At 39.7% G+C, this 23,831-nt stretch overlaps 1 protein-coding gene across 17 annotated transcripts in view; it reads right to left on the bottom strand.

Annotated features, from left to right (window-relative positions):
- The window catches only part of MBNL1 (muscleblind like splicing regulator 1), a 155,447-nt gene that overhangs the window by 108,913 nt on the left and 22,703 nt on the right, over positions 1–23,831 (bottom strand). For 15 of the 17 annotated variants that reach the window (XM_069975448.1, XM_069975454.1, XM_069975451.1 and 12 more), the window contains exon 2: positions 21,214–22,122. The exons of 1 other annotated variant lie outside the window; for it this stretch is intronic. In XM_069975448.1, the coding sequence (XP_069831549.1) occupies positions 21,214–21,387 (174 nt within the window). In that variant the 5' untranslated portion in view covers positions 21,388–22,122. Of the gene's footprint in view, positions 1–21,213; positions 22,123–22,259; positions 22,745–23,831 lie in introns of those variants that run through there. One more of the 17 variants, XM_069975450.1, reaches the window with a different exon arrangement.

Genomic DNA, 23,831 nt, shown 5'->3' with positions numbered 1-23,831 from the left:
TTGTAAGACATTTATAAGTCTCTACTTAACCAAACTGTTTTCCTCGCGGTAACTTTTTTTTTGTTCAAATATTTGACATCTTTTTATAATTTTCATGGGCATCCAAATACGTGCATAAACCAAGCAAGTCGTGTTTTTAGAAGTATCGCATTTCTATAAGGGTTTTTATCTGAAGGTGAACTTAAATATTGATACTTAATATGTCTCATTTACTATGACATTTGGCTTGACAAAAAAAATAACTAAGAAGTTAAAAAAAAAAATCAAAACATAGTTATGTAGTTTACGCTCTGGTTTACAACCATTGCACTGGGGGTCTGTCAAACATTTAGTATGGTTGTATATTTCAGGTAGAAACCGATAAATTTGTTTAAGGAACAGTCAGTGCAACGTTGTTCAGAATGGGCAGATGGGTATCTTCCAGGAAAGTCTCTATGAACACACACTGTATTTTCTATTATTTTTGTTTCATATAACTTACAAAAACCAGAAGTTACAATGATAGGTAACTGAGAACAGCTATGAATAAATGTTGCTCTAAGGGATCATTACCAATGGTGGAATAAAACATGACGGAGAATAGTTGCCTGTTACATCTCATATATAAACCATATGACTATGTACACATTATTTAAACCTTTCTTCTTCCACAATTTTCTCATTTTCTGGGCGAGTTCTAATGCACAGTATGGAATTCCGACGGAACACCTGTAGCGGATTCTGCAGCTTGCACCTGCTCACGAACTCTGGCGGCCACGCGCATCTCCGCTGCTACCATAGGTTTCATTTTATGGTTTGCCAGATTCTGCTATCCACCCAAAGAATGAGTAGGTTCTTTCTTTGGGCTGACGGCGAAATCTGGCAAACCATAGAATAGAGTCTATGGTAGCAGCAGAGATGCGCCCGGCCACCAGCGTCCGCCAACAGCTGCAGAATCCAAGAAGAGTGTTCCATTGGGATTCCCTATTGTGCACATACCTTTACTCCTGTAACACTATAAGGCTATGTTTAGGCCTCGTATGAGACCGGCCATTCTGTGACCTGGCCGGGTCACAGACGGCCATTCTCTGAAAAGCTCTTCCCGGCCGCTACTGCAGTACTGGCCGGATGATCATTTCAGCCGTAGTGTCGTAGTGTTCTGATGAGGGCACATTCATGCGCGTCCGCATTAGAACTTCCCACAGCACACTATGGAGTGAGTGGCAGGATCCACTCGCTTCATAGTGTGCACTGACATGGTTTTCTGCAGACGCTATTCAATGAATACGCTATGGCCGGGATTCCTAGGCAGCAATGGAGGTATAGTTCCGTATAAGTCACCGTTGTACAACAGCCGTGGTTTTACGAAAATATACAGTGTGTGAACATAGCCTAACAGCTTAAAGTGTAGCTTTAGGCTATGTTCACACAATGTAATTTTCCTGCAAAGAATGGCCGCCTATTTCATTTAAAATAACGGCTGTTGCTTTCATAGTTCAGTGCTTTTCACTCATGTCTATGGAAACAACAGCCGTTGGTTCACACACTGTATTAAATAACGGCAACTGTTCACAACAGCCATCAAAATAACTTTGGTGGTATTATTTCAAGGCCGTTATTGCGCGAACAGAGGCCGTTATTTTAAGTTGTTTACAGATTGACCTATATATGACTCTTGACTCTTGAGAAAGGAACCAGAGCGGTTCTGAAACGCGTTGAGTCTCTTAATAAATTTTATATATATATATATATATATATATATATATATATATATATATATATAAAATACATATTTTTTTGTTGGACCTGCGCCCTCACACCCGTGTGTTTGTGGTTGGAGGAATCGTTGACTTATATGTGAACACCCATTACTGACCATATGCCATCCTTCCTGGTCAGTCACATCAGTATATGGAATTGCAGCACCATAACCTTATTACATGTATGAACTTTCATTGCCGGTTTTGAGCGTCAATGCAATGTAAATAAAGTAAATATTTTATATTTGACCGCGTGAATCGCGTATTCATTTTCCAGGACTTTCTCCCATTTTCTGTAAAATTCTACATTTATTATGGAGAAGAAATGTAATAAACTGACAAGTGTCGTCTTCTTCCTTCCTCCCGTGGCATTGAATGCGCTGAACACTTCACTTTACAAAGCACTTGAAGGTGGTCTCATCTAAGAGAACAGATCCGGTCTGTTCATTTCATGCCATACTTGTAATACTCAGGTTAATTATGAAATGATTGTGGAAATTACAAATCTAATTGATAGAATTTTGTCTTTATTCACATAAAAAGTTCCATCCCAAAGAGATTTACTGCTGCTCAGTAAAATGACAGCAAAAACGATATGCTAATGTAAGCAATGTATGGTTCCCCGATGACACAACAATGTAACTTCTTCAGAGGTCGCCATGACAATCTGCTTAACGTACAAACATCTGTTATTCCTTTTTCCTCAAGGAATATCATAAGATTTGAATACTACTTGCATCCTGTCAATCATAGGTGTGAAATCATAGGTGTGAAATGAAGCTCCTGGGCCCCCATATAAATCTGTAATAGGGCTCCCCACCAAGCCTGTTACTTCTCTGGACCCTTTAGCTACTGTATACCCCAGCTGTCAATACTGATCATCTCTATGGATGAATTTACCGCAACTCGTAATTTCTACATTGTTAAATCTACTCTGGAGTATCATACATCAGACGGAATAACTTGGGCTCTTCTCCGAATACATTTTGTGTTTCTTTTAGTTGATTTCATATCCAAACCTGACCTGAACTGGTATAGATTGTAGACATAATAAATGGGGTAAGCTGTGTGGAAGGACTGTGATAGGCTATGTTCACACAACATTTTTTCAGCTCCTTTTAAAATGACGTCCGTTATTTTGAGTGTAAAATAACGGACGTTATTTAGCTGTCTGGCCTCCCCTTAGAGCAATGACCGGTGTTTGTACATTATTCTAGTTTGGGATATCTAATTGGCCTTTGGGTGCGGCTTAATTGATTCCATTGAATTTAATAGTAAAACCGGAGAAAGAACGGTGGAAAAAGAAAAACTGTGTGTGAACAATTAAAAAAAAAACAAAAAACTTCCGCTGTTTGCAAAAGACGTCCGAAAATAATGATCATGTTCATTATTTTGAGGTCTGCAGTAAAAACGTCCGTTATTCAGTACATTGTGCGTATTAGACATCCGGCTTCCCATTGACTTCAATGCATTGCCATTGCAGTCAGTTAAATCGCGGCAAAAACTGATGTTTTTTAAACAGGACATGGTAGGGAAGATGGTAACATACCCTCAAAACAAATGGATTTTGATCATTTCAGACCTGGGGCAGAGAGATGAGAAACACTATATAGCAGGGATGGGGAACCTTGCCTCTCCAGCTGTTGCAAAACTACAACTCCCATCATGCTTGGACAGCCAAAGCTTTAGCTGTTCATGCATGATGGGAGTTGTAGTTTTGCTTTAGCTGTGGCTGTCCAGGCACAATGGGAGTTGTAGTTTTGCAACAGCTGAAGAGCCAGGGTTCCTTACCCCTGCTATATATGCTTCTGCAGATTTTTTTTTCCTGATATCAAATATCCCTTTAAGTATTTTTTCACCTGCCAGAAACAAGCAACTGATACATGTATGGATACTGATGCTCTAGTTCACATTGTGTAAAAATTCACCTGCCAGTATTACTATCGCATCTATACAGTACATCGTGCTGCGGAAAGGAGGCAACTTGCCACAAGTTCTGCAACCAGTGAATTATTTTAGGGCGGCATGATATGGAACATCGTGTCCTATTGTGCTACATAGTAGATGGCTAGAAATGAGTTATATCGAATTTATAGTAAATTTTATTTGATTTTTTTTTTATACAGCAGAATAAAGCCCTCCACCTTTCAAGGAGTTAGAGCTCTTTTACGCAAATAAAGTAAAAATTCATTAGAAAATGCAATAAATACTATAAAAACAAAAAATTAGAACATGAAACAATAAGATTGTAGACTCCTTTTGGCCGAAAGACTAGCTCAGCTTTGTAGTGGCATTCTTCCCATGAACGACGGACACCACAATGAAACCCGATGGACCCCATGATGACATTGGCTATGGGTTCTCTCAGCCACTACAGGTGTCTATCTCATTCTGGATCCATCCCAGCTCTATTTTAACTTTTCTTATGACAGAACAGTTCAAGTACTGTATGTTCAAGTAAATTTAGCAAAAAACTGATTAAAAAAAAGAAGGAAAAACGTATGCGGTCTGTTTTGATCCGTTTTTCCACAGACTTCTATTATAAAAAAAAATCAAAACAGAGCAACTGATCAAACACATCATACACAAAAATAAGGTCAGCTACGTTTTTGTGTACGTTAAAAAAACGGATCCGTTTTGAACCTTTTTTTTTTATAGAAGTCAATGTAAAAACAGATCAAAACGGATGCATATGTTTTTCCATCCGTTTTTTGCAAAAACGTAGTGTGAACTCTATAATACTCAATAATAAATGTAATACTAAAAAATATCTTAGCTTCCAGATCATTGCGCCATCAGTAGCATTATAAAGCAGCAGCCATTTAGGACAGGAAACCACAGGATAATAATCATTAGCATTTCCTACACCAGCACGCTTCGAGTTGCTAAATGCGATTTTATACTCATATCCATGAAATACATTGCAGATGAAGATTCTTTTGCCTCAATTGTTTCAGCTAAGCAGAGAGTTCTGTCTACCCAGGAGACAAAGCCTTTCTGGTACTGGAGAGACATACAGCCATGCAGCAGCAGCAGCAGACCCCCGGCCTTACAGAGGGCTTGTAATCCCTGTCCAATTATATTCATATATATATATATATATATGTGTGTGTGTGTGTGTGTGTGTGTGTGTGTCGGACAGTTGAAATATACTGAGGTCATAGGTTCTCCTGGAATTTTAACCTTAAATACTTAAAAGGGGATTATCAACTTGCAAAGCTACAGCTGTTGGTGGGGTGTGATAAGATTTGCATTTCAGCGTAAGCCATGAGGGTTGCTGATACTAACAATGAAGCTGAGCTTCTCTATAAAGTATTCTACTGTAATAAAAAAGGAGGATGGTTGAGACCCCCAAAGAGAATAAATCTCACCTATAATAAGCAGCTTAGCTCTAATATACATTGGAGATCTTGATGGTTGCTTTTAAAAGGGGCACTCCAGTGAAATCCTTTTCCTTTAAATCAATTAGTCAGAAAGTTATATAGATTTGTAATTTACTTTTACTTATAAATTCCATGTCTCCCCATACTTATCGGCTGCTGTATGTCCTGCAGGAAGTGATGCATTCTTTTTAGTCTGACACAGAGGTGGCAGCAGAGAGCACTTTGTCAGACTGAAAAGAAAACAACATTTCCTGCAGGACATACAGCAGCTGATAAGTACTGGAAGACTAGAGACTTTTAAATAGAAGTCAATTACAAATCTACATAACTTTCTGAAAGTAGTTGATTTAAAAGAAAAATATTTTCACTGGATGTATGCAATTTGCTCTACTTACATTGGAGATACAGTATACGCTAGGAGTGTTTCCAACAGATACCTCCAATATAGGTATACAGTGGCACATGACGGCCATGAACTCCTGTCAGAAATGTGTTCTGTGTGGAATGTACTGTATATTTACAATGGAAGTCTTCAGTGAATGCCACCATTCACACATTGACACCAACTATATATTTTTAAAAAGTATGCTACAAGGTCTACATTTTTCTACTATGTCTCACTGTACTGGGTCTAGGCACATTTTTAGTGTATCTGCTGGAAATTTCTAGGTGCACATTGCAAATGTGAACATAAAAAGCAAATCGAGCCTTACTCTAATCATTAAATTGTAAAGTGCTGCGGAATAAATATAAAATTATAAATCTCAAGTCTTCCAGTATGTATCAGCTGCTGTATGTCCTGCAGGAAGACACAATGCTCTCTGATGCCACCTCTGTCCATGTCAGGAACTACCCAGAGCAGTAGTGAATGCCCATAGAAAAACTCTCCTGCTTTCCAGACTGGAAAGAATACACCACTTACTGCAGGACATACAGCCGCTAATAAGTACTGGAAGACTTGAGATTTTTTAAAAGAAGTAAATTACAAATACCTGGCACTTTATGGCACCAGTTAATTTAAAAGTTGTTGTTTTTTTTTGTTGCTGAACTACCCCTTTAATTATTATTAAATCACAGGTAGAGTTACCATGCAGTTACCTCTATAGATCTAAACTTATACTTTCCACATACAGTACATACATAACCATGTCTGGATGGCAGGTAGTTAAAGGGGTAGTGCGGCGTTAAAAAATTATTCACAGACTAACACACATTACAAAGTTATACAACTTTGTAATGTATGTTATGTCTGTGAATGGCCCCCTTCCCCGTGTCCCACCACCCCCACCCATGTACCCGGAAGTGTGGTGCGCTATACTCACCTGTCACGTGCCGACACCCGTCTCCGATCTTCAGCGAGTGACGGCTTCTTCGGGCGGACGGCGAACAGCTCCGACTGTCCTGAATGCCCGCCGCCCTCTGCAGCGTCATCCGATGCTCAGCCGCGATTGGCTGAGCATAACTGTGCTCAGCCAATCGCAGCTGAGCACAGTTGTTACACGGCGGAGGGGGGATGGGTGGCAGCGACTCGACCGTCCGAAGATGACGTTTGGCACAAGATGGCGGACGGCCCTCGACACGGATCAGGTAATGTATAATGCACCACACTTCCATGTACACGGGTGGGGGTGGTGGGACACGGGGAACAGGGCGATTCACAGACATAACATACATTACAAAGTTGTAAAACTTTGTAATGTGTGTTATTCTGTGAATAATTTCTGAGCGCCGCACTACCCCTTTAAAGTCATACACTACCGCTTAATATGACTGCACCATCCAAAGAGTCTATGGAGTCACATAGTGTATCATATGATCCCTCTCAGCCATCCTGCAGCTCCTCCAAAGTATAAGTCACATGTTTCTTTATTATAAAAATTAAAGAAAATAATATGCTAAAGAATACACTTGTCCAACATACACCTTCTAAAACTGCAAATAGCAATGTGAACATGAAAATGGAAGCCAAATAACTGCTAGAACCTCAAATTTCATTGAATGCTATGACTAATACATAGATAAAATAGGGGCTTACCAATAAAATTCCCCGCTTCATAAATTAGACATTACAACTGAATGTGTTACTCTTTGTTTTACAACTACTCCTCATATAAAGAAACTTTATGGTAAAGATCCCCCAAAAGTAGCAGCCCGGCAAGCAATGCTAACTTAAAGGTTCCAAGAAGACATCATAGTAAGTCTACATTGCAGGGTGGAATTCTTTCACTTATATACAGAAACTTTAGAGGTCATTAAAAAAACAGACAAACAGAAGTTTCTAATCTAGTTCAAAGCATGGAGTTAATACCAGTCTAATTGAAAATGACCTATTTATTGTTAAAAATAGGCTAGAGGGCAAAGCCTAGAGTTTAATATACATACGTATCTTAAACCGTCCATTTTATATGTGGAATTAGATTACAAACCTTAAACAGAGATTCTCATTTTCTTTTCATACAATATACATGCTGAATATTATTGGCTTTTGCACAACGGGGAAAGGAAAAGCACAGGAAGATGACAAAGGGACTTGCTCTATTGTCTGATAAAAGGTTATCATCACTGACTGTCAGAAAAAAAAAATCCTTAAAATGATAACTAACCGCTTCAACGAGATAATTGCATGAAAAAATACTGGGATGCTAAACTGGAGCTGACATTGGGTTTAAATCCAAAATAACAATGTCTTCTTCAAGACCACCATTCGCTATATGAGGCCTCATCCACAGTACTGTATCATGGCCCTGCAAAGCTATGTTGTGCAGAGGTGCAATAGGGCAACCATCGTATTTTATTCCTTACCTATATTTCAGCATAGTTGGCTGACCATCTATCATGACCTACTGAATGCGTCGGGGGGAGAGAAGCATTGGTCACATTGAACTTCAACTGCCCATTTTATCCTCTTGTTCTCTAGGAGATAAGCCAGCTTCAAAATAATCTGACAGCAGCATCATCCATCTCCCCATTCAGACGATATACACGCTTGGCCAGCCACATAGGCATATGTATATGGAGACTGAGAAAGATAGCTGTTGGCTAAACAAAGATCATTTTCTTTCTAACACTTAGGCCTTATTCACATGTCCTGTAATCTACGGATCCGTATTTCCGTATTCGAGTTAGTGCACATTGATGTCTATTGGGCTATTCACACGATCAGTAGATTACGACCCAACGCTGAAAAAAAAGGACATGCTCCAGTGCGGACCCAGATTTTTTTTTTACATATCCTCTCTTGAAAATCAATGGGATCCGCTATTTTTTACGGATTGTAACCTGTTTGGCATCCGTATTTCTGTAAAAAAAAAAATACGGATGAGTTATATTTGACATGTTGGGGGGGGGGGGGGGGAGGATTTACAAAAATACGCATGCACTATGCATATGCCCAATCCGTAATTTTAAGCGGATTGTACGGTGGATAGTGGGAGGAATCTACAGACTTGAAAAAAATACTGAATGTGTGCATAAGGCCTTACACTTTTGTCAGCCTTTGGTATAAGGTGTATAGGGCTCACCCATTTCCTCACACATGACCCCCTGGTTCAGCCAGAGATAAGGCACAGTCAGAGCTCTCTGGCTGCAGCTTTCTTCTCCCCTCCACATAAAGAATATAGGAATGCTCAGCCACGCTATGAGCATGGGGAGTACAGGGGGCGACAACTGACGTCTAAACAATTGTTCAGACCTTAGTTATTGAAGTTGTATGGCCACCTTTAGGACAAGGAAATACAGATACAGATCAAGATAAAGTAAACATTTTACCAAGGGATTCCAAGGGCCTGGGTTGTAGATCACCAGAGAATGCTATAGCAGTCACCAAAGAATGGCAGCTCTACAATACTGACAGCCAAAATAAACATTTGGACCAGTTTCTTTGACCGTAACACCATAGGCATGCTACAGAAAGTATGAGTGGGCCTACAACGACTGGGTATTTGTACCAGTGGTCAAAGCAAGGTGAACATACCACTTCATGGACAAACTATAAAGAGTTAATACCTACAGTATCTTAGTTATAAATGCCTTCACATGCCCAACTACCCTCAAAGAAATGATGTTTAACTTATGCTGCCAGTATGTAGTTATCAGGTTTATTCCAAAGAACATCAAGGACTGTTCTCAGTAGGTGCCAGTGAGTCACTAGGGATATTAGATGAAATAGAGAAGAGAAATGTGTGGACTGTGGGAACAACTTAGCATACAAGGATCACATTTAGAGTTAGTGTGTCTGGAGTTTGTGAATGTGTATATTAAAGATGTTGTCCAGCTAAAACCTTTTTCTTTTAAATCAACTGGTATGAGAAAGTTATATAGATTTGTAATTTACTTCTATTAAAAAATCTCAAGTCTTCCCATACTTATTTGCCGCTGTATGTCCTACAGGAAATGTTGTTTTGACAGAGACAGGAACTTTGTCTCCATTTTCTATGAATCCCCACAGAAAACCTCTCCTGCTCTGGACAGTTTCTGTCTCGGCCAGAGATGTCAGCAGAGAGTTTGTGTCAGACTGAAAAGAAAACAACATTTCCTGCATAACATACAGCAACTAATAAGTATTGGAAGACTTGAGATTTTTTAATAGTAGTAAATTACAAATCTAGGTAACTTTCTGATACCAGTTGATTTGAAAGAAAAAGTTTTTCGCTGGACAACCCCTTTAAGGGTAGTAGGTATAGATGAGCGAACCCGATCGTTCGGCATTTGATTAGCGGTGGCTGCTAAAGTTAGATAAAGCCCTAAGGCTACGTGGAAAACATGGATATAGTCATTGGCTGTATCCATGTTTTCCAGACAACCTTAGAGCTTTATCCAAGTTCAGCAGCTAATGCTAATCAAATGCCGAACGTTCGGGTTCGGATGGACTCGAGCATGCTCCAGGTTCACTCATCTTTAGTAGTAGGGGTTAAAGGGGTTTTCCAGAACTACAAAAACACGGCCACTTTTTCCAGAGATAGCACCACTCTTGTCTCCAGGTTGGGGGCAGATTTTGTAACTCAGTTCCATTGAAGTGAATGGAGCTTAATTGTAAACCACACCTGAATTGGAGACAATAGGCATATTGTGGCCATGTTTTTATGACACTGGATAAGCCCTTTAATGGTATGCCAACTTTCACCCTTTAAAAAGAGCCTCAGGTTAGGAGTTTGGATGTCCACAATAGGGCATAGTGATGGTGCCATAGTAGTGTAAGATTACCCTGCAGAAATAGCCTAAATTCCATGAAGGAAATAGCTGAGCTGAGATTGACACCAACCTGCTACTCCAAACTAACATAGCCTTCACAAATGCCTCAGGCTCAGCCCTGTATGTCAGATGCCCAAACAGAATCATGAGATATAACTGCAAAGTCTGAGCTGATGAAAATGATATGTATTCAACGTCTGGTCACCTCATGTGACAGTCATGAGAATATTCATCATCTTCCAAAATCAGACTTGCATGATCACCCTCTCTTTAGAAATGAAGCAGAGCTGCCGCGTGTGTCAATCATGAGAGTTTCAGCTGAAGGGTATCTATGTATTTTATCACGGCAGGATACACCTGCACATTATAGAACAGGCTCCAGACATATTACAGCAGACGTGTATTTACACCATTCTGACACAGCAAGTATTCTGCTTACACTTGCCCTTAAAACCTGTAGAAGTATGGCTACTCAGATTTTATAGGTAGTTGTGCCATTTTTAGCTGAGTGTTTCGATGCATGCACGCAGAACTACTTAACATATTGAAAATTGTCAGACTTCTGTTTATGACTTTCTGTTAAAGGGTTTTTCCAGGCATCTAAAGTTATTTGAAAATCTGGTAGCCGGCAGGGGCAGGGGGGAATTTCATCAAACTTGCCTCTCCCTGTGTCTGTAGTGAATGGCAGGACCGGCCTCTGGTTCCCTGCCGGGCTCTAGGATCTCCAGTGCGCTCAGCCAGTCAGTGCCTAGGGCGGGACACCTCTTTAGTCACTGATTGGCTAAACGGAAAGTTTATAAGCCGAGACCGGCATCTTCCCTTGAGTCTTGACCTCATCAAAACTCAGGGGGGGGGGGGGGAAACCTTCCAGCGGGGGTCCCGTGGCCGGTCTCGCCCTTACCGTGCGCAGAGGGGGAGGTAATTTCCTACTTCTGATCAAATTCCCCCCTGCCGGCTGCCAGATTTTAAATCTGGTCGCACTTCTCCATTAAGGGGTGGTATCATGATGCAAAGAAGGTAAAATCAGATGTGTACCACATACATATACTGTATGTAAAGGAGAACAAATGTGTTTAGTAAAGTAGCTTACTTGCATTTATGATTTCTTCCTGGTTTCTTTTACTGAACTGTGACCCTGCTGTTGTAATGCAACAGTGCAGCCACATTCCCACAATCCCCCTTGCTTGCATGTATAGTGTACACCAACTGTCAGTACAAGCGGGACAGATCAGGTGACTGCAGCCACCCCTAAAGGGGTTGTATCACAAAGTGAACCAGGTCTATACTCATGCATTATGTTTAATGAAACATATTTCACTCATGCTCAGTTCAAGGCACAAATAGCTGGAACTGATACTGGCATTACTGACACACTAAGGGACATACTGGGGGTTTGGTAGCCCAAAATGTAGATGCATTACTTTCACTTATAAAAACTTTTCACTTATCACGCAGATGTAGTCCAAGAAGTCCAACAGCATCACCTGGTAATATTCAAGGCATCAAAAGTTTATTGTGCACCCAGGATAAATAATGTGATGTTTCGTCCACAAGCAGCCTCTATCAAGCATAGTTGATAAAGGCTGATGCGTTGCCTTATACTTGGTGCACAATAAACCTATGATGCTTTGAAAACCACCAAGTGCTGTTGGACTTCTTGGACTATGTTTAACTGCCCAACTGTGTGGATTGTTGGCTTCCGTCATGCATCCACTCCTGTACTTTGGGAACATTGGTGTTGTTGGACTTTAGTTTCAGTGATAAACTGAGTAAAATATCATTGCAGATGGGCTCTAAGGACTTATAATGGAGCCAAACTCCTGCAACAAGTCGGAGTGTGCACTTAGTCGGGAAGGGAAGAATGCTGACACACACTTCTCCTGGTAAATATAGAGAAAGGTAGGGGTCTCAGCACTAAGACCCTGACTGATCAAAAATTTTGACATGTCTGGACAAGTTAACAAACACCCAGATGAGCATTCTCCTGTGTACATCAACATAGGAACTAGAAGTAACAGGCATGCTGAAACACTTGTAGCTTCCTTCTTAGGGCCAGTTCTCATTGAGTAAAATCGGCAGAGTTCCGTGGCGGAGAGTAATCCTGCCGACCTCAGTGTCCCGCAGTGTCTGTATGAGAGGGAGCACGCACCTCCGCTTCCTCCCCTCTGCGCTCAAACAATTGACATGTCAATTCTTTGAGGGGAGAAAGCAGAGACGCGCACGCCCTCCCATACAGAATTCCGCCGAATTGTGAACTGACTCTTAAAGCAGAACAGACAAGAACATGAGAACTGCATACAGTATATTTCATAAATCTGTACCATACAGTATACAACACCTTCAACTGTAGTTTTCTATGGGCTGTTGTTGTTATTGTATTGTTCTTTTTCATAAGACCCCATGTCTTGCACCCAGAAGAACGTTGTCATTACTTAGCGCTTCACAATTCTTTATTCCATAAAGCTGCCATATGGAATTTGGGTTTCTTTACAAAAAGCCAGATTACTATGAGCATTCTGTTGTGGAATATTTGTGACTCAGGTTAGGGCTAAAAACATTCATGAAGAATATGTTTATTTTTTTAATAATTCTAGCTTTCCTGAGTAGGAACTCTCCGCAATGTTATTCCCATCTCTGACTCACTTGTTCTCATAAACGTGGATATTTCTGCATCAAGCTTACACAACACTCAAAAAAAAAATCTCCACAGTAAATAAATCTCTTTGAGATCGCAGTGGATCTGCCCACCGCAGTGACAACGCGTAAGCTAAATATAGTTGATTGTATTGATTTATTTATGACCTATATTTTGTACCTTCTATCTAGTCAGCAAACAACAGAGACATATCCAGTGACTATTAGCCAACAGAAATGGAAGTTCTAAGAGCTGCAAATCGAGAGAATCATGACTAAGGTAAAATTCACAATGTCACCATAAAAAACGGAAAGCTTGGACGTCTGGATTTAGTTACTATTCACAGCAGTAGAAGCCAGAGCTGAGGGTTTTCTACTCAAATTCTCGGACTCTGTGGGTTAAAATGAATATAATCCTGGTATAATGCAGAATTTGTAATGCACACATTTCACCGTGACCTAATTTACCAAGAATACTGTGTTCTGTGCCCACTTCAATGATAATTTCCCAAATGGTTTAAGTAATTGATGTTAATAAAGTCACTTCTGCATAACTGATTTAAAGGATCATTAGATTTCTACACCTTTTTCAATGATGTGCCCCCATTCTATTCCCATTTAGGAATTTTGCAATCCACTCTGCATTTATTCTTAAAGGGGTTGTCATATAACTGTGTGATAGCAAGGGGGTCTAACCTCTAGTGTCCCCCCCCTCATGATCTCAAGTACTGGAAGCCAAGTTGGCTATGGAAATGTAGCAGCGGTGCGCCATTACTTCATTCATTCTCTATGACAGCTGCCCAGTGCTATAACCCATCGGCACCAAGGCGGCACAACTGCAGAGTGCCGATGGGTTTCAATGACACACAGGGGTCTGTTATAGGGACCCAGGTCTGCCATGTCTGTGCCATTATTGCCTGTAAACTGGTGGTATTTTGTTAATCTGGTGGTATTTTTTTTACTTAATAAAAAGGTTTCCTATTGTGCCAAGCTAGTAAATCTTTGTAGAACCAACTTTTATATCCAAGCACTAAGTGTCATATCTGTGTGTACTTGCATACTGTATATTACACAAATCCACATATTTCTACCTACAGTATAATGCACACTGTTGCGGGTCTTGCTGAGAAAGCTAACCCCTTTTTATAAATCTGAAAATCACATGTGAATGGGGACCTTATGCAGCTTAGGTTTTTTGGAGTAACCTAGCTTTTTTTTTTTTTTTCCATCATACATTTACAGGTCATGGTTTGCAATATGACTCCAGCATCACAGTCCAAAGCCATGAATCGACCTTCAGTACACTAAAAAAGCCTTAAAGGGAGAAACAAGTGTCTGTTGATGATTCACAAGCGTTTCATTTCCAGGCCAAGCTTGAACAGTGTAAAAACAGCACTAGAAAATGCTGAATACAGAGGTAAACATGCCTGCCAAATAATGTGACTTCAGAGGGAGTATGAAGAAATCCCAGTGTTATTCTATCTATCTATCTATCTATCTATCTATCTCCTATCTATCTATCTATCTATCTATCTATCTATCTATCTATCTATCTATCAAAATCTGATGCATGAAGACTTCCCCCACAGTGACCCCCAGAAATAATAGTGATTGTAGAGACTGGTTGATAAAACAATATAATATAGCGTATAAAGGACCAATGCACCTATATATTTTGAGCAAATGCTAATGGAATTGGTTTGCCAGGTTATACAGTAGGTAAACAATGACTTTAAGTCATTCACCGTAGAACATGTGTTCATCATTATAAAAGGGGCACTATCAGCAGGTTAACCTGCTGGTAGCCCCCTATTATACAGGAGACGCCTAGGAGGAAGGTATGTTTCTTACCTTCATCCTCTGTGCTGTTCTGGTGCAGTTATTAGTTTGATCCACGGTCCTGTAAGACTGTTAGGAGCACTGGGGCACCCTTTAGGAGCACTGCCCGCCCCCATAGGGCCGATCTGCGGCTTAGCCCGTCCCTTTCTAATTATAATCAATGGAGCAGTCTGGCCGGGGGGCAGGCAGTGCTCCTAATGGTTTTACCAAGAATGAAGGTAAGAGACATACCTTCCTCCTCTGCATCTCCTGTGTAATAGGGGGCTACCTGCAGGTAGGATTTGTCTAACCTGCTGATAGTTCCCCTTTTAGAACTCTAGATTCTGTAATAACATCACAATGAGTTATCATGTACTGTATGGTGAATGTAAGTAGAGCAACACAGCTGAACTAAGTCATGCTGTTTCAGGATAACTATGAGTTTAACATAACATGACACAAGAGAATATCTATCTAACTAGGCGACAGACCTGGGACTTGTATCTTGTTATACGTCTATACTTAACATATATATTGTATTTTCATTTACATTCATATGGTTTACAATGAACGCTGCTGAGGTTGAGCTGTCCCTGCCTGTACTTGCAAGGGATTTATGTGGTTAAATTCAATTGCCATCTCAGGCTAACACAGTAGTCACTCTTCATATTTGAGTCAGATTTGGTCCCTTTGACCATGTAGAAACATTTTCTTTTATGTATATAGACACAAACACACTCCAGTATGAGACTCTTCATAGAGCTCCCCAAGATATCAAAGTCCTGGTTGTATGTAAGTGGGATACTTGGCTTAAGTCCAATAATAATGGTACAAGTATCATCACTAAAGGTCACCTGCATTGCTTACAACAAAGTCAGTTCACTGGAGACCCTTGACGAATGATCCGCTCGTACAACTCAGTACTATCTTCAGTGTGGATGAGCAGCATCACCTTACAGCACTCTTCTGACATTCATACACTGATAGCAATGTCTATCGTAAATGTAAATTTTATTACGTGCATGCCACTGATACTTTTCTTTATTGATACTGGGGAATTGTCACTATGACTAAACAGGGTGGATTTGTTTTAAATCAAACTGATTTAAATCACGATTTAAATCACGATTTAAATCACTAGTCCGGAAGGCTTGATTTAAATCAGTGATTTAAATCAAAGTTTCTACCTAAACTAGTTCTTGCTACTTTAACATGCAAGTAGATGAAGATTTTTAGAATCACTTTTTATATTACTTTTTTCTCCCCAGTTTAATGGGTTAATCATTCATATTTGGACACCACTGTTCTGTTGTACTTAGGAAGGAGAAAAATAATCCTGAACTTAATAACAATTTAAATGGATTTATTCAACTGAAACAATAACAACATTACAGCATACGTTATTTGCTTAAACAAACATCCATGTTAACTAATTTGGCTAAACAAAAAAAAAAAAAAAATAGTCCAAACAATCAGAAACATATTGTCTAACTTCTTGGACTTGGTACTGAAGGGGATGATTCTGTATTCATAGGTTTGTAGAACAATAGGATTAAGGTCTTTTTCTCAACTCTGTTCATGTTGTAACATTTGAGAACATATACAGCCTTTATTCTACTGAGTTAAACAACTCAGCTTTATCTCATGATGGAAGAACCTTTGGATGGTAAAATATTTTCCTCAAAAAGCAGTTTATTGAAAAAAATCCGATTTAAATCAAAAAAATCCGATTTAAATCAAAAAAATCCGATTTTTTTGATTTTTTAAAAAAAATCATTGATTTTTATCCACCCTGTGACTAAATAGACATGAGTGACGTGGCAACTTCTTCATGGAATTTGCATGTTTTCTTTGTATTTGCATGAGTTTCCTCCAACAGTCCAGAAATATCCTGGTGGGTTATAGAGGTTCTCCGACCTTTATTTATCAGTTTATTCCTAGTGCCGTTACACTGGTCCTCCTTAACAACTTTGTTTATATGGCTGCAGTGATCATGTGACCCTCATCTCGACTGCAGTCACTGGCCTCAATGGTTTATAGTATAAGACCACTAAGACCAGTCATTGCCTTACATGATGGAAGGTTTATTGTTATTTTCATTCATTTATTTTAAAGCCAACGTCTTTTATTGGCATCCTATGCAACTGGGCACAAATGTCCGAGATGGGGAAAGTAGACTGTGAGCTCCACTTGGGACAAGGAATGACGTGAATAGTGACAATATATAGTCAAAGACAGTTTTATAAAAGTAGTAAAGTGTGCTATTCATCTTCCCCTCCAAGCAGGAGTTGTCTAAACTGTATTTGATAGATGGGCATAGATTGTGCTCATAAATACTGTACAGCCTATTTTGAATGGTTGCCCTTTACCGTCATCCAGCAGTAGAAACTCTGCACTACTTAGTATAAGGCTCCTGGGACTTTAGCCAACAACTGAAAAGCACAGCTGAAGGGTAACGTTGTTCAATGGGGGTCTCCTTTGTATATAATGCAGTCGCCATTCTTCTGTTCTAAATATAGTATGGAACCACCCTAACCCCCCTAAAATAAATGAGACATGACATCTCATGCATTATCCTTTCCTGAACCTGTAAAGTCATCATATGCAGAGGATGTACATACAGGGTCAATGACTAACGCTGCTAAATCAGTATCTCAAATGTTCTCAGGCCTTTAATGCACATTGGAACAGATAGTTCTACAAGTAAGTGTCTCGGAGAAAAAAAAAATAGAGCTGGATGAAATTGAAACTCTTCATAGTCTAATGGACGAGACATAAAAATCATCATAATGAACCATTATGTCAAATGTTTAGACATCTGCTTTTAACATTAAAGGAAATGTCTATCCGGCTGTACAGCATATTACTATGAGTTTTGTCTGAGGCACCCCTTAATTGCCAATTTTCTGGCTAAATGGAAATCATATCTAGTTTCCAATTAGGAACTTTACTATATTGTTATCTAAGCAAGGTGACTTCAAAGGTAAAGCCTATACAAATAGACCTAAAGGGAATCCGTCAGCACCTGGACCGGAACCAAGGTGCTGACAGTGTAGTGTAGGTGTGTGTTTCCTTATGTGAAGGATACCTTTCTTGAAACGATCCATTCAGTAAATTTGCCACATTCTTGTCCCACACCCACAAAGCAAGTGTCAAAGAGGTGTAGTGGCTTGGCCTCACCACTACTTTCTCCGCCTTAATTCTGTGGCGCAGGTGCAAACTGGCACTTCGTAGCGTGGTCCTTTCCAGCAACGGCGCATGCACGAAAGAAGGTGACGCCAGGGTGGAGCGGGAGGCTGGACACCAGTAAATATGCAGCAGAATTAGGGAGGAGGAAGTAGTGGTGAGGCATGCCGAAGTGCGGCACAAAGCCAAGCTACTTCTCTTTCAAGAAAGGTATCATACACAGAAGGACACATACACCTACACTACACTGTCAGCACCTCGGTTCCAGTCCAGCTGCTGATAGATTCCCTTTAAGTAGAAGCAAATAGTAAACTAGAGAGCAGAGTTATTCCGACTTGTGATAGAACAATGTTATGTTGACTGTTTGTCAACCTTAATGGTGAAAAATGTTAGTGAATATAAATAAGAAACATTTATTGAAACATTGAAAGATATCCGTCAGCCTGTGGCTGCAAATGAGTGTCAATCAGCGAGATCGGCACTTGTTTGCAGTGCCTTTACACAGCACAACTAATAGAGCAACTGATCTGCAAGAACCATCCCTGTATAGTTCGTGTGGCCATTAAAATACATTGCTATTGGCCACACATGCCATGTTTACACAGGGGGATGTGTGGCCGATAAACGATTATAGGCTTGCCCAAAAGATGTGATCAGCCTTCCTGCTCCTCCGGCTGATCGCTGATGCTTTTACTTGAGGCAATTATTAGCTAAAAGAGGGTTTATAGCAACGACCAGTGTAAAAAAAGGGCCGTTACAATGTGCACACAGTGTCCATGAAGAACACCAAGTCATGGCATGCACCATAAACATATCACTGAAAATTGATGCTGGTTCAGTGTCTGCATAGGGAAAGCTGGTCAGATGTCTAATGTGGTGTGTAGCGTTTACACAGAACACTGTACAATAATATAGATCAGGCTACATTAACCCTAATGCAATGCAGCAGAAAGCTGATGCCCCAAAGTGCACGAAGCAACTGTGTCAGTGCCGATGAGTTCCAAGCAGTTACTAGCACAACTCTGAATGTGGCTTTGGGTGTGAAAGTAGAACAGGACATTGTAAAAAGCAAAGTATTTCCATTTCTATGTTGAAGCAGAAGTTTTTCAAATTGAAACTGACTGGAACTAAAAACTTTACATAGCTTCTAGTGGCTGCAATTTACTATGGCTAGTAGAAGAATCTATGAAAAATTATAAAACAGTAACAATCACAACATGGTGCAAGACAAGGAAGTCTCTACTGTTCAGTGCATGTTTTATTGCAATAGGTCTTCAGTTTTGCGTTTAGGTCAATAGTTTATTATGACAAATGTTGGGGCCTAGTAAAGCCTAAATGCTATAAATCTGTTCATGAGAATCGCATATTTTTGAAAGAATTTAAACAAATATTACATTCATATGCTTAGAAAAGAAGGACGTTGTCTATATATCTGAATATTCCATCTATTCCATTTAAGCCTAGATAAACCAAAAGGCAGCTAGAGTTTTATTGTGAAAAAGCTAACATAGCAATAATTTTACATTGGTTAGTCATGGTTAATAGACCATAGATACTTACAACTATGGAACATTAATGTTTTTAATGTTTATACATAGGATTAAAATGAGGTCACATTGAATATTATCTAAATGTAATTCATGTGCAAATGAAAGACAGTAAACTTCTTATGAGAGCAGAGTATATTTAAAGCAACACAAGTAATAAAAGGAAGAGAGAAGTCAGTATAGAATATCCATTGAGGTCAGATTCTGAATATGACTAGCTCTGTGGTTCCCCTAAGCCTCACAACAACTGAAAGCTATCATCTTGTTCTTATTTACTGCACACATTTGTGTGACTCTCGTATTTGTGCAATACTATCTATCTATCTATCTATCTATCTATCTATCTATCTATCTCCTATCTATCTATCTATCTCCTACCTATCTATCTATCTATCTATCTATCTATCTATCTCCTATCTATCTATCTATCTATCTATCTATCTATCTATCTATCTACAGCTTCTAGGAGTTACTCGCACAAAACATGTACTTTTAAATAATCTTAGCCTCTTACTTGGCAGATGTGATTAAAGTAATTACCAGATCATTCAGTAAATTACTGACATAAGGCAGTGACATAATAATACCTGTATCAGTAATTTATTACAGCAGACACGTCCCTACTCATACAGATACGTTCTGTGTCATGTTGCTATTAATCCCCAACCAAGAATATGTCAACAAGAAACTTTCAGATATACATTGCCTCTGATACTCAACAACCAATGGGGACAAGATCCTTTCAAAATCCTACATATTTATTATATTATGGTTAAAAGAGGAAATTATCAATGAAGTTAACAATATAGTGGAATCCTTTTGCAATATCCAAAACACTTTACATTCCCTTTTATACATTAGAAATAAGCGCTATAGACCAAGGCCATAATCCTTTCTGGTGACCCTAAAGTTAATAGCTGATAATGGAGCCAGTAAGCACACACAAGCACACACAACACACACACACAACCAGGTTTTATACTATCTAATAAATGTAGTGTGGACACGGCTGTCATTTTATAATGTACATGCTGCAGTTTTTTTGGTTGTTGTGTCATTTTGCATGTCACCCGTAAAACATGAGCAATAAACCACAAATATACTAGTTGTTATTCAGCGTAATTCCTACAAAATGTGCTGATACTTTTCCATTACTGAAATCAATGCAATAAATCGTGTAGGCAAACTATGGACACTGGAAGTACTAAGGGCTGACCTCTGACCTTTTGATGAAATGCAAATGGTAATAGTTAGAGATGAATGGAAACGAAGATGTAAATACAGTGATGACCAATATGTACATAACCATTAAACTCAGAAAATACATTACATACATATATATATATATATATATATATATATATATATATATATTTATTCTTTCATATACTCGTTCTTTCATTCATTTTGCTAAGAAAACCCAACCGTAACCATGTAGCACAGCTGAGTTTGTCAGATGCAGCATAACTAACGTCATCTGGCAAAACACAAAGTGCTATCTGTAGTTTTACATAGGACTGCAGCTGAATCAGCTGTGTTGTCGTAGATGAGTTATCAGTCACAGTGCAGTAAAGAAGCAGTTAAAGAGCAAGTATCCAAGGGCTCTCTCTCTCTTTTTCTCTCTCTCTCTATATATATATTTTACTTTGCACATTATACAAGCAGTAATAACAAAAATATGTGTTCCCCTTTAAATAGAATGAAATGTTTACTCACTTTCAATGAGTCAAAGCAGGCGATTACTCGTCCATTTTCAACTTGGCAGCTTTTTGATGGATGTGCAAATTTACATTCTGTGTCTGGCCGTGAGCAAGTCCCTCTCTGGAACTCCCGACAGACTTCCAATGTTAGCCATTTTGTGTCCCGAATCGGTGCCACGCTAACAGCCATACTTAAAACTTACAGGTAGTTAAAAAAAAAAAAAGTAGTCTCAGAAAGAGCGAGATCAAGCCAAACTCCAGTCGTCCTCTTTTTTTTTTTTCCTGTGCGGTTTGTAAATGGTAAATTTCTCCTGTCTGTATCTGCATACAGATGTCCCACTCTCGCTCTTCCACCAACAAGCTTATAAGGATTAGGTGCTCTGTAATGTGAAAATCATTCGGCGGTGAGTATGAGTGCGGAGGCCTGGACGTTCTCTGTCCTCTCAGTTACCCATTTGGAGTTCCGATATTCAGCCCAAAATGCAAGCATGAAAACGTGGCAGCCCCTGCGCTGGCATCAATTCTCCAAACTGCTCTCAGTAAAGTTTTCTGAAAGGTAATCTCCACACAGCTGAACTGGCAATTCTGTTGGGTTCTGCGGTGTGATTGGTATTGATTAGCTTGGCATATATAGATGCAGCACGGTAGGATAATAATAGAGGTTTGCTCTCCCTCTCACTCTCTCTCTATCCCCAGTGTCTGTCTGTCCTTGGTTTCGTCTTATATAAGCAGATACCTTAGTTTGTATTCTTTTTTGTTACTACAGACTGTGCCTTATGCACCAGGGGGCTGTCTAGATGAGGAGGGTGGCTGGCTGGGCTCTTGATGCAGTGTAGCTGGCAGCAAGCAAGGCAAAAAGCAGAAACTGCTCTACAAGCGGGTCCAAGCAGCAGAGACGTCAGGAAAGGCACTTCTTAGTACCAACCTGTAGAAAAAACAAACACGTTATCATCATTACCAAAAGCAGCACTTTACTTTCTCCTGCACACTTTCATCAGCTCTCCCATGTGGTTTCAGCGTGGAAACTAAGCTCGCTGGTTTCTCCCCATACACAATACTTACAGAGTAGCATATTGCAGCCAGCCATCGTAGATTTATTAAAAAAAAGGGGCAGCTTCCCTTGTGAAGCAATGCATGATAGGAAGATAACCAATCACAGATAATGTTGCAGCAATATTCTGGGCAGAAAGCCAATAATGTGGGCTGTCTTATGAAAGGTCGCGCCTGTCAGAAGCTCATTACTATGCAATAAGCAGAGAAAATATCCATCGGATGTAAATCATTCTTCTGCATCAGCTTTTGCATGGAGCTTTAGAATCTCTCCAACATGCAGCATGCAGTTAGTGGGCTGAACCAGGTTATTTTCCAATAAATCAGAAAAAATCAGCCCCCCCCTTTCAGGAAAAAAAAAAAAGAGGAGGGTGGGGAGGGAAAAGAGAAGCTGAAGCGCTTGGAAAATCACTAGATGGAAAAGCAAAGCCCTAGAACTGCAGATCACTTCCAGGCTGAGTCCTCTCTCCTGCGCAGCCTGTTCTGCCTTGTGTACAGTGTGCGGCGTTCACTCTGCTACATCTCGCACATGAGTATAGAAGGAAAGGAGGGGTGTTTATAAATGGTACATTCTTCCCACCTATCACATTCACTTCCTTCTAAACTATAAGCACTCCTGCCTATGCACACAGACCTGCCTTAGCCTGTACTATATAGCCACAAACTGGCAGAAATACCTAAAAAAAAAAAAAAAAAAGCTATCTAGATCACCACGAAAAAGAAACTTTATATAAGAAGAAGTAAAAGACAACGATGTATAAGGACTTTTCTCACTGCTGCTATAGCGTAACTAGTTTATTTGATTCCAGAAATACAATAAGCTGCCTCACGTTCTTCTCTTGCCAAAAAGTAGCTGTATAAGCCCATGACATGCCGATGGTGGCCCCCGTCATATGCAAACCATTATCATTACACCTCTGGGCTTCTGCTTTTAAAATGGCATCTTACTTCTAGCATTTTCCATTGCTTCACCACAAAATGGTGACATCTTGCCAGAAGAAGAACCACGTGGTCGTATCCGCCTAAACTGGATGACACATTTTTTTTTTTCAAGTGAATTTGACAGATTAGACAAAAGATGAGTTAAAGGAGTTATCCAGGTTTAGAAAAACATGTCCGCACAACTCTTGTCTCCAGTTGGGTGTAGGTTTTGCAGCTTAGTTACATTTAAGCAAATGGAGCTGAACTGCGATACCACATGCAACCTGAGGACAGGGGTGGCGCTGTTTGTTTGCAAGAGAGTTGTGCCTTTTTTAACCCTGTATGACCCCTTTAAGTAAATAAGACTTTCTTTAAACATTTCCAAATGTATAACTCATAGCATGCTAAAATAAAGTGGATAGTAAAAGGGGAAGCTGAACAATGCAACAGAAAAGTCGCACTGATGTAAATAACAGTACATTTTTCGGCAATTATTACTGAACAAATGAGACCCTTAATTGCTCTCTTAATATCAAGAAGCCAGAGGTAAAATGCAAACAGTCCCCAGATGGTAAGAATCACTGGCGGTAGGGTTAGATAATAGACTGCGACTCTTCATCACTTATCTGACACCGGGAGGAAGCAGCTATTGTTCACAACACA

This window comes from Dendropsophus ebraccatus, chromosome 6 (assembly GCF_027789765.1).
Source record: "Dendropsophus ebraccatus isolate aDenEbr1 chromosome 6, aDenEbr1.pat, whole genome shotgun sequence".
NCBI lineage: Eukaryota > Metazoa > Chordata > Amphibia > Anura > Hylidae > Dendropsophus > Dendropsophus ebraccatus.
This window is presented reverse-complemented; position numbering and strand designations above follow the sequence as displayed.